Below are 13,570 nucleotides of genomic sequence, written 5' to 3'. Positions count from 1 at the left end.
GAGGCGTGGGGACATCCAGGACTCAATGGAAGGCCATTGTTGGCTCTGGAGCTGTCATGTGACACAGTGGAGGTAGAGTCTGGAGAGGATGAGTCAGGCCCTGCTGTTGCCCTACAAGGCTCCAGGAGAGCGACTGTGGCTGTCACTGCTGCATTGTCCCCCAGGGTGGAGGGAACTGCCGGCTGTTCCTCACTGTTCAACTCCGAGAGCCTGGCTTTTCCTCTGTGTGTTTTTAATATGAGCTGCTTTTCGGTCACTTCAGAGTAGGGATCCTGAGACGTGAACACTGTGGAGTAGTTCTGGGAGTTGCTTTGAGAGAAATGCTTTAATTAGGAAGACAGGCTCAGGAATGAAGGTTGGGTGGGAAGGGACAATGCCTCACCTGCCTCCGTAAGGTTTCAGAGAGACTGCTGTGGCTCAACCCAGTGTTCCAAGCTGGCAAACCACCCCCTACCCCGGCCCCCATGCAGCATCGTGTACTCTTCTTATTATTGGTTTCTCTTGGCCTTTTTTGATTTGGTTTTTATTAGGTACAGTTTTCTACCCATTGCCCACATCTATCTATCATACCTAAAGCGAGATTCATCAAACCCTTCCTAGCAGGTTGTTTCCTCTTGTGACCCTAAGACTGTTTCCTCCCCCGATGACCTTGTCTTGCCCTATCCAACTCAATATTGTCTCTGGATTACTTCCCTTGTGCAAATCTGTTTCTTGCCCTCAGATTCATCCCTCATCCACTTTTCCATTTTCTTTGTCTCCGACCTCCACGTGTGCCATCTGTGCCCACTGCTGGAATAGAACGCTCCAGAGATGTGTGTGTCCTCAGGTCCCTGGTGAGGAATGGTAGGCACTCAACATCTCATCTCCTTCCTCCTACTTAATCCTCATCAATTAATCCTCATCAATCCCCACTGCCAATCAAACGAAGTCAGAGACAGTCCCCTCTTCTGTCTTATAGCTACATCAAGCTTCATAGCCTCTCAGCTGCTTCCTGCCACCTGCCCAGGCTTTAAAAAGTCAAACTGCCACCACACAGTGTTGTACTTCAGGGCTTCCCTCCTTTTCCTCCTCCCATTAGAAGACACCTCTACCTCCCCAGGGGTCTTCATGATCACTCTGGTTCATCCCACCAGGAGATAACAAGACTACTATCACAATTTTTTTTTTTTTTTTTTTTTTTTTGGATTTTTGAGACAGGGTTTCTCTGAAGTTTTTGGTGCCTGTCCTGGAACTAGCTCTTGTAGACCAAGCTAGCCTTGAACTCACAGAGATCCGCCTGCCTCTCACCTCCCGAGTGCTGGGATTAAAGGCGTGCTCCACCACCGCCCGGCTACTACCACAATTTTAAGCCAAATTTGAAGCAAGCTTTAATTAAATACTGACCAGGAGGATGGGCTCTGGCCAGGACCATCCCAGGGTTCCCAGGAAATGGCCACAAGTCATGTTTTGCAGAGACTTAAAAAGGCAAAACCTACCATTTGCCGCATTTCCCGTCAGGCTCAAGCAGGGGCAAGCATACATCTTGATGTATGTCCTGCCTGTGTGCCTCCCACCTACATCCAATCAGGGGCAAGCATACATCCTAGTGTATTTCTTGCCTGTGTTCCTCCCACCTACATCCAATCAGGGGCAAGCATACATCCTGACGTATTTCCTGCCCACCTGTGCTCAAATGGGTCAAACAAACATAGGACAAATGTTTATTCTTATTCTTAACTGTCCTTACTGCAAACAGAACCCTTAACCTGCAAGGTGTGTTTTTCCCAATTGGCCTCCCATTAACATGCAAGGTGTATTGTTCTTATTCCTGTTTTTGATCTCACACTATCACTTATATTGTGTTAAACTTATTCCCGACAAAGGCTAAGTCCTCAAGACTGGAGAGTATCCACCTGAAAGAGCAGAGTCTAGCATTAAGAAGAAATCCACTTATTTTTAATGTGAACTCTGTATTTTATAATAAAGAGCCCCTTTTTTCTGTTTCTGTTTTTCTTTCTTAATGATCCTTACTAACTTTTTTTTTCCTGTTTCTTTTTTTCTGATTGTTAATGTTATTGTTTTTGATTTTGTCTTCTATTTGGAATCCCTGTTCATTTAATGCAAAAGTGTCTAGCTTACACATCTTAATTTTCTTGCTTTTCCTCCTTTTGATATTTTTCTGCCTTGATACTGTCTTCCAGCACTTGTTGAAGACATGGCTTCACTGAGAAGGTGACTAGTAAAGACTTGAAGTTGAGAGTTTCCGCCTGAAGGAGCAGCCCAGGCAGTGTTTCCTCCTGGGAACAAGCAGGATGGCTGGCTGGAGTGTGTGAGCATCAGAGAGACCAAGAAGGTTGATGAGCAGGTCCTGGAGTGTCTTACAAACTATAACCAGGATTAGAACTAAGAGTTAGGAGACAAAAGGGCTTTCCTTCTCCACAATACTGTGGATTAGTTTTTTGTTTATTGTGTTGTTATTGTTCAGTGGGGGCAGGGTTCTGTACCAGACCACGAACCAATTCCCAAATCATAACACAGAGACTTCTTATTAGTTATGAATGCTCAGCCTAGCTTAGGCTCATTTTAACTTAAAATAACCTGATTCTCTTTGTCTACCTTTTGCCTTGGGGCTTTTTACTTTTCTTTCCTTCTGTATATCTTGCTTTCACTGCTTCTCACGTGTGCTGCTGGCGGATGCCTAGCTTCTTGCCCTGGGCGTGATCTCTCTCATCTCCCTCCTTCTCGCTCCTCGTTCTCTCCTCTCGTTCATCTTTCTCTCATTTTTCTCTCTCCTCTTTCCTGTTTATTCTCTCTGCCTCGCAGCCCCGCCTGTCCATTTCCTGCCTAGCTATTGGTTGGTCAGCTTTTTATTAGACCTATCAGGTGCCTTAGGCAAGCAAGGTGAATCGAACAGGACACATCCATACATCATTAAACAGATGCCACAGAAACAAACGTAACACGCCTTTACGTAGTTAAATATTCCCACAAAATCTGGCCATCTCTGAATGTCATTTACATTTCTTATTTAAGAATGAGGGCCAGGAACAGGTGCAATAGTTAAAGTCCTACTCTCCCCCAGGGGACCTGAATTCAGTTCCCTGTAGGCACTTCTGAATATAACTCCAGCTCCACAGAATCCAGGCCCTTCTTCTGAACTCCACAGGTACCTGCAGCCATAGGTGCACATGCACGTATTAACACATGCACACTCACACATAATTAAAAGTAAAATAAATCTTTAAAAACAATGATGAGACTCAGTTAAGTCTAGTGGCATGAGCCTATAAACCCAGCTACCCTAGAGGATGAGGCGGGAGGATTACAAATTCAAGGCCAGCCTTTGTAAGTTAGCTAGACCCTGTCTCAAAGTGAAGAAGAGTTGAAGACGTGACTCAACATGTATGTAGCATGCTTACGCCGTGGTTTCATCTCTAGTACTGGTTAGGAAGGGAAATAAATAAAAGAAGGACGCTAGACAAGCCTGTCCAGATTTTGTTGTTCATGGGTAGAGAGTGTCCCCTGCTTGAGGACAAACCTATCGCCAGAAGGATGAGGATGTCCTTGGTCCCCGTACCAGTCTGGGTGCCCTTGTTTCTTGTACTTCAGAGTTTAGTACCCTTCAGTCATGATCTTTCTGATGTCTTTCCCTCTTGCACTATGCCCTCAGCTGCCTGCGCATAGGCTGTGGAGGAGCGTTGTGAAAGATCCTTCATAGGCACACCTTGAATTACTCTAGTGTTTCCAGAAGCTTCTCGCCTACACTTCCTCGTATACTCAGTCTGACAAGCACGTCTCTGTTCTGGTCTGAGCCACTGACCCTGGGGATCTGAGTGAGTCCTGCGTGAATGAGTGTTGTACCTCTTGCTTCCTGCTTTCTCTTGTTCAGGAACATGGGGAGTTACTCTTCTTTTGGAGGTTTTATTCCATTATTATGGTGTGGCTTTTAGAAGTACTCATTTTAAAGGCCCTGGAAACTTTTCTAAATGTTTAAGGGTTTTTTAAAGTATGTGTGTGTGTGCGTGTGTAGGCCATAAATCTAGAAAAGAATTTTGAGAGGCGCAGGGATTTAAGGACAAGGAGGGACAAGATGATGGAATACATGTGACATGAAACAGAAGAGGAGGAGCAGGGAACCAGCCAGAGGAGGGCAGAGGACATGAGGAAGGACAATGAAGAAGAACAAATGAGGATAAAGTAGAAGGACAAGCATATAAGGGAATGCCATAGTGAAACTCATTACTTTGTGTACTTACCTTAGAAATTAATAAATAAAATAAGCAAAGATTAAGATTTTAATGGGATTTTTTTAGCTCTTCTTATTTGTAAAAATCAAAAAGCCTAACAGTCATTATTAAAGTTATTAATCATAGTCTATTTGTCAGGGACTCTGCTATCTACTATATATACATATATATATATATAGTTTCACACTTCATTAGAAGGAACCCATAAGTATCTCTGTGTCTTGTAGGTGTAGTTTCCAAAAGCTCTACCAAGGCAGTTTGACAATTACTATAAACTTTTTAAATCTCATGACTTCTGGTGCAGGAGATGCATCTATACTGTAGGTATAGTCAGTCATACACACGATTAAGATAAAGATATTAGTTGCAGTGTTCTTTGCATTTGCAAGACCTTAAAATCTCCCTAACTGACCATCAATAAGGAACTGGTTCCGTTATGAGTCACTGGTTACAGTGGAACACTGTGTAGGCATTGAAAAAGAACGAGGACACTGAGCATGGTGACCACCGTCATCCCACCGCAGGAGGCTGAGGCCGGAGGGCCTTGAATTCCAGTCTAGCCTGGGTCACATAGAAAGACCCCGTTGGACAGAAGAAGGGAGAGAAACAGAGAAGGAAGGAAGGTGATAGTGAGAAAGATCTATGCATACTGATGAAGAAAGAGCACCAAGATACAGTCCTTTGTGTTGTTGTTTTTAAAGCAAAATGAAGCTGACATGATGGCTCAACAGACAAAGGCACCAACCTACTGCCAGGTCATCCCTGGGACCCACACAGTAGGAGGAAAAAACTACTTCCCACGGATTGCCCTCTGACTTCCAGCTACACACACACACACAAATAAAATAATGAATAAATAAATAGGTAAGTAATTTTCTTAAACTTAGGAGGCAGAGAAATGAATGGCTTCAGCGGTTGAGAGTACCTCCTCCCCTTACAAAGGTTCTGAGCACCCATGTCAGGCAGCTTCCCAGCTGCCTGTAACTCAACTCCAGGGTATCTGACGCCTTCTTCTAGCATCTGCAGCCATGTTTACGTACCCCACCTCACCCCACCCCATACAGAGACAAGATTTAAAGCAGCTCTAAAACTATCTAAAAGCAAGGTATAAAATAGGATGCTGTCATTTACATTGATAATATGCACATACTCATTTTCCCAGAGTCTTAACAAGAAAGGCACCCGAGTTACTGGGGAAGGAAATGCCTCTGTGGAGAGAAACTGAGCCACCGTGAAACTAGTAGAAGAAGAAGAATTTGTCTCTCTCTCCAGTTGTAATGTACAAACTGCGTTGGTGCTTACGGTATCTGTTCTGAAGTACAAATGTAGACACATAACTCTGCTAGAAAAGGACACACTTGGTTAGAATTGTAAACTAGGGGCTGTTGTTATACAGTCTGTCTATACTGGGATATTCTGCCCTTCCCCGTTGGGAGAGGCTGAAGGGTCTTCTAGTCATTCTTCTGTCTACCACCAACTTCTACACTTTCACACCCCATGTCACTGCAGTGGTTGAGGTCAAAGACTGGGCACCAGCATCCCTAACAAGATAGGCCCAGCCACTTGTTCTCAATACTCCATTTAAAGAGAGGCTTAGTGGTGAAAAAGCAGAGAAAACAGATTTGTTTAGTGTGACGACATTGTGGGAAGAGAGCAAACAGAAAGTTCTGGTAAACACGTCACCCTCACCCAGACTCTAATCCATCTTTGAGGTTCTGATTGGAAGTCTAGGTTTAAATAGAAGACAAGAGGATGCATAACTCTGCAGATATGTCCAAGGAGTGGTCCCACCCATCGCTGGCTCATTCCAGTTTCTCTTCCAAGGCTGTCTGATAAGATGTTGGAACTGTGTGAGATCTGTTTGTAGGAGACAAGTTCTTCTTCTGACTGGTACAGATTCCAGCCTTCTCCTTCTTCCAGCGGAGATTTCTGGGGGTGTCTTTTCACTAGTCTGACACCACAGGGAGAGTAAAGTTTCTTTCGGGACATCTTCCCTCTGACTGTCCAGTCGCTTCCTCCTTAGGGTAACTAGACCAGCCGTCGGTATTTTTACAGAGGGTGTCACCCAGAAACTCCCAGAACCCTCCTCCATCACTAGAGGATAAATCTTCTCAAATATCACAGCTTTGCCCACTCTTTAGGGAGCCACTGAACTAGCAGGCAACGCACCAGACAAGGGTCTGTGGGGACCCTAGTACAACAGCTCAGTCTTCAGCAATAGGGCTGCCTCTGACCTGGCCCTGATCTCTACAGTCCCACTTCCAGGAGTTTTCCTACTTAGATCCTCTTTGATGGTAAAGAGTATAATTTTTTAAGAGGTGGCTGGAAAATTACCCTAACCTTTATTAGCAGGAGAAAGCTTAGTGAGACACTATAATGCCTTCACTTAGATTAACACGGAATTGACATTGTAATTGGGAAGGATTCCAGCTTCCTGGACTAAACCACAGCAAGGTACTTGATGTCATTCACCTGAGAAGCAGTTTAATCGTAGCTTCTGCCTAGTGGCAATGTGCTTACAAGAGAAAGGAATATTGGATGTCCTTTAAACTCCCAGGGACAATCACCAGAAGAAATGATACTAACCTCTACCTAAGAAATCTAATTCTGAAAAAAAAAAAACTGTGAAATCTAAATTTAAGTCATCATCAGATTAGTGAGGTCTGGGAAATGAGAAACATTGACCTTTTGATAAGGGTGGTCCAACCTGTTTTGATTTGTGGATTGTGTAACAATATGTGGCGGTGTTCTAAAGTCAGCTTGTCCCAGCTAGTATGAAATACAGTCCCTTAATAGGCCCGGGGCAGGTTTATTTGTCGATGCTAGCCATCCCATTGTTCCCAGATTCCTACTGAGAGGCGTTGAGGGCCCATAACTAATACTGACTTGGATACCTCAGGTGGGAGAAGAAACAACCTGCCAAGGCAGATGGAGCTAAGTCCTGTGCTTTTGGCGGTTTCTGTTCCTTCTGTGAGTACTCAGATTGATCCCCATCCTAACATCGCTCACCGAGAAAGCTCTAAGCCTAATAAAGACCTTTCCAAGAAATACGCGTTGAAAGAAACTGATTGGATTTCCCAACTGATTCTTTCAGGCTTTGTCCGTAAAAAGGTTTGTCTTCTTTTTTAGAAACAACAATGAAACCCTGGTTTTGTGTCCATGAGTAAGTTAAGCCCGCTTGACTTCATTTTTAGTAATCCCTCAGTTCCCGAGAGCCAAAGGGAAGCATTGGGTGCCCTCAAGCGCAGCAGGGTGGGGCTTCTACTGTCTTGCTTCTACGTGGGTTTTAGTCTTCTGCTGGCAAGGCCTCAAGGTGAGGGGCACCTGCAGGAAAGTTACTTGTTGGGAATTAGCACCCTTAAGCCCTTAGCGCCTTTAAATAAACAACACCCTGAAACTGAATTGGCCCATGGATGGAATTCACTTCCTCTTTGAGACAATGCCCAATTACTCCCACATCAGTCAACTTACAGATGTCCTGCAGAATAGAATGTGAAGCTGAGTGCCATGGAAAAAAAAAAAACAGAAAGTGCCTAAATTTGAAGGAACTTCTGGTAGTAATTCAATAAGGAAGGCACTGGGGAGAAAAGTGAATAACCCAAGGCATTGAGTTGGCACCTGGTGAGTTAAGAAACCACCAGGAGGGGCTAGAGAGATGGCTCTGGAGTTAAGATCATGTACTGCTCTTGCGGAGGAGCAGAATTCAGTTCCTAGCACCTGCACTGATTGGGTGACTCACTGCCTGTAACTGAAGCTCCAGAGAATCCAGTGCCTCTGGCCTCTGGGGGCACCTGCACTCACCTGTACATGTACCCATATGTGGATACAGACATATCATTGAGAATAAAATAAATCCCTTTAAAAGAGAAAGAAACCAGCAGGTACCTGAAGGGGACCAGGTAGGAAAGGCCGTGAAGCCAGTGTGCCCCCAGTAGGGCTGTCAAGCAGAGAATTGGCACTGAAGATTAGCATGTGTTCAAAGAGAGGGGAAGAGTGTCTTACACTGAACGTCACTGTTTGTAGGATGTTTAGAGATGTGTGCTGGAGACTCCAGTACTAATCTAGAGTCTGAGAAACAGAACTACCACATGATGAGACCTTCAGAACCCTGCCCTGTACAGAATGCCTGCCCAAGTAAGGTCAGTCCAGGAGGAACTAAAATCCAGCCCAGTTTGGATACCCTGCAGCTTCTAGCTAGGCCGTCTGTGCTCAAAGCAAGGTACATCTGTCTCTGCCGTGCCAAGTATCGGGAGAGCCACCTTCTGCGTGGCTCTTAGAAGGAGCAGCTCTTTCCATACAAGACAGCCATGGCTGTGCCTCCAAGAGACCGTCTGAACCTGTGCAAAATCTAGGAAGAATTTAAGTGGATGGTGAAATGAAGTCATTTCCCACATAAAAGAAGTCAGTCTCTCCACTGAAAGAAAGGTTCCAGCGGGGATTTATGTCTGGTGAACTTGAAAGAGGTGTGTGTGTGTGTGTGTGTGTGTGTGTGTGTGTGTGTGTGTAGATAGATTGATCTTTGGCATTAGAAAGAACAGGCATGAAGGCTGGAGAGATGGCTCAGCAGTGAAGAGCACTGGTTGCTCTTCCAGAGGTCCTGAGTTCAATTCCCAGCAACCACACAGTAGCTCACAAACATCTGTAATGGGATCTGACTCCGTCTTCTGACGTGCATGAAGATAGAGCACTCCTCCACATAAAATACATGAACAGAGAGAACAGGCAAAGATGGCCCGTCTTACGTGGAGTTTCTATTGTTGTGAACAGACACCATGGTCACAGCAACTCTTATAAAGGAAACCATTTAATTAGGGCCGGCTTACAGCTTCAGAGGTTCAGTCCATTATCCTCATGGTGTGCAGGTAGATGTGGTGCTGGAGAAGGAGCTGAGAGTTCTGCATCTTAATTGGAAGACAACGGGAAGTGGGCTACGACACCAGGAGTAACTTAAGCTTAGGAGAACTCAAATCACCCCCGGAGTGACACGTTTCCTTCACCAAGGCCATACCTACTCCTACAAAGCCACGTCTGATAGTGCCACTCCTAACCCTGCCACTCCCTTTGGGGGCCATTTACTTTCAAACCACCACACGGCCTCACAGCCTCTTAACAATTCCTCAGCTCTTCAAGACCACAAATTAAATTGGTCCCGAAGTTAAATAAAGTACTTTTTTTCCCTAAAATTTTAAAGCAAAGCATTTTTTTCTACAATCTAAACCAAGCTGGTCCCAAGCTCACAAAGATCCGCCTGTTTCTACACCCCAAGAGGTGGGATTGAAGGTGTGCGCCTCCACACCGGCCCGATCAGAGTCCCAAGGCTTTGAGTGTGCCTCTTGTCATGTGTGTGGTACATGTGAAGTAAGCAGCACAGGGTGGACTAAGTGCTTCTAACATACCTTGAGAAAAACTGAAGGAGGCGAGGGTCGGTCTCTGTCCTTCGGTATTTATCAACTACAAAATGAGAGCCGCAGCCATTTCTGGGATTAGTAGTTGGTTTTGCAGTCTTGATTTCAGTGCTAGGATATCATTCCCATTGGGTGCGGCCTGCAGTGTCTGCATGCTGTGAAACAGGGCTAGTGAGCACGCACAGAGCTTCGCCCCCCTGCGTGTTAACCTCCTGCCTGCTCACATGCAAGTGGATATACCACATAGGTGATAAATTAGATGAAAATCAACGAATGTGTCACGGTGATGCCGTTCTAGTGCATCTGACTCTATGCTCAGCCTCACGAGAGTGCTCGAGACCTCAGAAGCGTGTCTCCTGAGTTTTTACAGCACAGACTAAGATCAAAGACGGTGTGGACCATGAATACCATCTTTGTTCTCCGTCGGTTTACCCGGTTTCCGCTTCCCACATTGAAAGTCACTCCAAAGCAATCTTCATCTGCCAACTGCTGTGCCTGCTTCATCCACCACCCTGGCAGTCATCCATGTGTTGGTAGTTCAGTAAGCAAAGCCTCTTAATCTACCTTCTTCTCTACTCCCTTCCTGTCTGTCTCTTTGACCAAGGTCAGGCCTGGTTCCCTCCCTCCCCCAGCCTATTCATAGCCCGCTGCTAAAGCTAAGACTCCATGTTGAGTGGGTTAATATAAAAATGAATGCAATTCTTGCCCCACCTTGGAAGTTCCACATTGAATAAGGTGAATAAGTAGGTGAGTTGGGGGTGAGAGAACAGGATGGGTGGGTGGGTGGATGGATGGATGAATGGATGGATGGATGGATGGATGGGTGGATGGGTGGGTACTTGGAATTAGAAAAAGAATGTGTATACAAACACCTTATGAAGGGACAGAACTAAAATTGATTTGAGTTCTGTGGGCAAGCTATTCAGTGCGGGCCCCAGATTTCCTGCCTATAAAAATGAAGGTATAATTCCTACCCAGCCTGCATGGCTGTAAAGATTAGTGTCTGTAAATTGCTTAGGGAAGTGCGTAGTTAAAACAACAACCCAAAGTGTGACCGTCATAAGTACAACAAAAGGTGATAAGTGACATAAGAGAAGTGCAAACAAAGAGGGTGGGGGTTCCCAGCACCTGCAGGAGGCCACCCATGTGTGTGAGCTCTGCGCCTGCGCACGGGGCCTCTCCCAGCCTCCAGGTGATCTGCAGCCCAGCACACGCCTTGGCTGGGCAGAGCTGAGCAGCTTGGGGCCACAGTCACAGAGCTGAGCAAGTCCTGGGCGGTCAGACCTTTACAAGTGAAGCAGGTGTCACCTGCAGCTACTGTCCCACAGAGTGGCTTTAGAATGGAACCTGGGAAGGACCCCAGCTGTCAGGGAGTTGACAAGGCTGCCAGTGAGGAGTGAAGACCATTCCTCTCTCTAGAACTCGAGGGCACCTCGTCATGTCTCCGTCCACCTCCCTCCGGATGGCTAAAGTGAAGCGGTTTTCTTTCTTCTCCAGCTCGGAGGCCGAGAATGGTGTGGAGGACAGAAGGAAGAGCAGCAAGTCGCCAACAGCCCAGTCCCCTACCTCATCGGTGGAGGCCGAGTCCCCAGATCAGAAGAGAAGTCTCAGCCTGTGGTGAGTCTTCAGTGGATCCTTTCTTCTCGGACTGGTAGGGAGCACTGTGGTTCTAGTTTTACGTTTGCCGTTAAGAGTGCGGCTCAACCTTGGCAAATCCTGCCCTAAGAAAGCATGACCATGGCCTTTGCCCTGTCTTCTCCTGTTTTCCTAGCAGGATCTTTTCCTCCTGCTCCCTAGCCTCGCCAGAAAGGCTGCCTCTTTCTGGAAACGTTAATTTGCTGACCAAGGAAACCAGCAGGTCCGCTCTCAGTGCCGAATGCACTCAGTGTCTGCTTGGCCCCCACATAGGCACACCCAGCCCTCGCGTTCCTGGAAGCCACAGGAAAGAGCAGAGGAGAACACATCCCAGGGTTCCGCAGAGCTGCTCGGGTCCTGAGACTGGGGCTATGAAGGAGGCCTGGTTTGACCGTGAGGTCAGAGGAGTGATGTAGTGTTTTAACACGGAGCTGTGGGCTCCATCACTCCCGGAGGCAGAAACTGCTGAGGGCAAGCTTAGAGATATGTGTGGCCAGAGGGATAAATGTGCGAAGTTCTGTTGGTGTTGCTATTTTCATTTTCTTTTTGTTTTTTTGTTTTTGTACTGGGGAGCAAACCCGAGACTGAGCACATTGCAATTGTTCCACCACTGAGCTACATTCCCCAGTTCTAAATGTAGGTTTTAGAACTCTCCACTAAGGGAGACTGCTCTCCTCCCCGTCATTATAACTGTTATAACCTTCCGCCTCTGCCAGAAGTTACCCAAGCCCTACATTTCCCCTTCATCCCCGGCTCCCCACCTGCATCTCCTTTCTAAATCAATGCCTGCATCGTAACTTCTCACCCAGATTTCCCTTTTCGGGTACCACTGCCAATTGTTTCTGTCTTCCACGCACACCCTGTTTGTAGTGTCTCGTCTTTCACCCTTTTTCTGTAGCCGTTTCCTGGCAGAGCATCCTGCCTCACTCACCAAATGACTGTCCCCGACAAGAGGGGCCATGTGTGTACCCTCCCAGTTCTTTCACTGTGACTGACTGGGGAGTCACCTTTCAGATGCTTGGCTTCATTCTGACTTCCCCCAGGCTCCAAATGAGAACTGTGCATGCGTCGGTAGGAGATGTGGGAAACCACGGGGGCACACAGTGGTTCAGAGGGCCCGGCACTGACGCTCTGCGCGCGATGTCTGGAAATTCTTAACCCTTCGTGGGCCTTCACTTTGCACGGGGCTTTGGTCTTGCTTGTGGGCAGCTATAGGAAGTGAGAGTAGCGTGACCGGGAAGGTACAGAGAAGTCAGTATTATGCAAAGAAGGTTCCCGTCTGCTCCACAGACCAGCCTCTGTACCACTGTATCTTTCAAGTCCTCAGAGAGCTGACCGTCTTACTGCATTTGCCTCCGATGCATAGTCCTTCAGAACACCTGCCTGCTGCCTTCTGATCCCATTAACATGGATCGAACCAGCAGAAGTGATGCATTCCATCCTTGTTTTATTTGTTTGGGGGTTTTATTTGTTGTCATTTTGTCTTCTCGATGTTTTGTTTGCTTTGAAATAGTCTCGCGCTATAGACCAAGCTGGTCTCGAACTCACAGAGATCCGTTTGCCTCTGCCTCCCGAGTGCTGGGATTAAAGGCGTGCGCCACCCCCGCCCAGTGTCATTATTATTTTTGACTTTTGTAAAACTACTTATCTTTTCAGGTCAAGTATAGGCAAACTCAGAGTTTAAAAAAAAAAATCATAATAATCGCAGAATTCCCAGGGAACACATTAGCTAGCCCAGAGAGCTGAGCGTTCTCTTTCCTGAGATTTATGTATCATAAACCGCTGGAGGAAGCATGAACTTCGTACAGCCTGTGTTCTCATAGCAGAGAAAACCAGTGCCTACTGCCCGCCCAGCTTCCATACATCTGTCCCTCTGTGGCATTTGAACTCATTTAGATTCCTACTAAGTGTACTTTGAACCAAATCGGTCGTTTCAGTTTAAGAAACTGTAAAATGATGGGCATTCTGTATACTATTTCCAGCCACTAGCAATAAAGCAACTACATAATGATAAAAACATATTTGCGCGTCAGTTCTAGTACTCTTACACGCTTCCCACTTGGAGACGAGTGCTCTCAGCTGCAGGGTCGGAGATAATGTACAGACCCACACATTTGCTTAAAGTGGGGTGCCCGGGTAAAAGTCAGCTGCCATCAGAATTCCGGAGTTCTGGCCTCTGCCTTTAACAGACAAGGGAAGATTTGGGCTTTAAGGTGGTGTCTGTCTGTCTGTCTGTCTGTCTGTGTGGTATGCCTCGTGGGCATGTGGTAGGGAGGGTTACGTGAGCCCGTGTGTACACACTGA

The 13,570-nt window shown here is 46.3% G+C and overlaps 1 protein-coding gene across 2 annotated transcripts in view; it reads left to right on the top strand.

Annotated features, from left to right (window-relative positions):
• Gramd2b (GRAM domain containing 2B) overlaps positions 1–13,570 on the top strand; it is a 90,717-nt gene that overhangs the window by 52,870 nt on the left and 24,277 nt on the right. For both annotated transcript variants that reach the window (XM_041641466.1, XM_041641467.1), the window contains exon 2: positions 11,129–11,248. In XM_041641466.1, the coding sequence (XP_041497400.1) occupies positions 11,129–11,248 (120 nt within the window). The remainder of the gene's footprint in view (positions 1–11,128; positions 11,249–13,570) is intronic.

This window comes from Microtus oregoni, unplaced genomic scaffold (genome assembly GCF_018167655.1).
Source record: "Microtus oregoni isolate MIOR12 unplaced genomic scaffold, Mior012 000069F_ref0000032, whole genome shotgun sequence".
Classification (NCBI taxonomy): domain Eukaryota; kingdom Metazoa; phylum Chordata; class Mammalia; order Rodentia; family Cricetidae; genus Microtus; species Microtus oregoni.
This window is presented reverse-complemented; position numbering and strand designations above follow the sequence as displayed.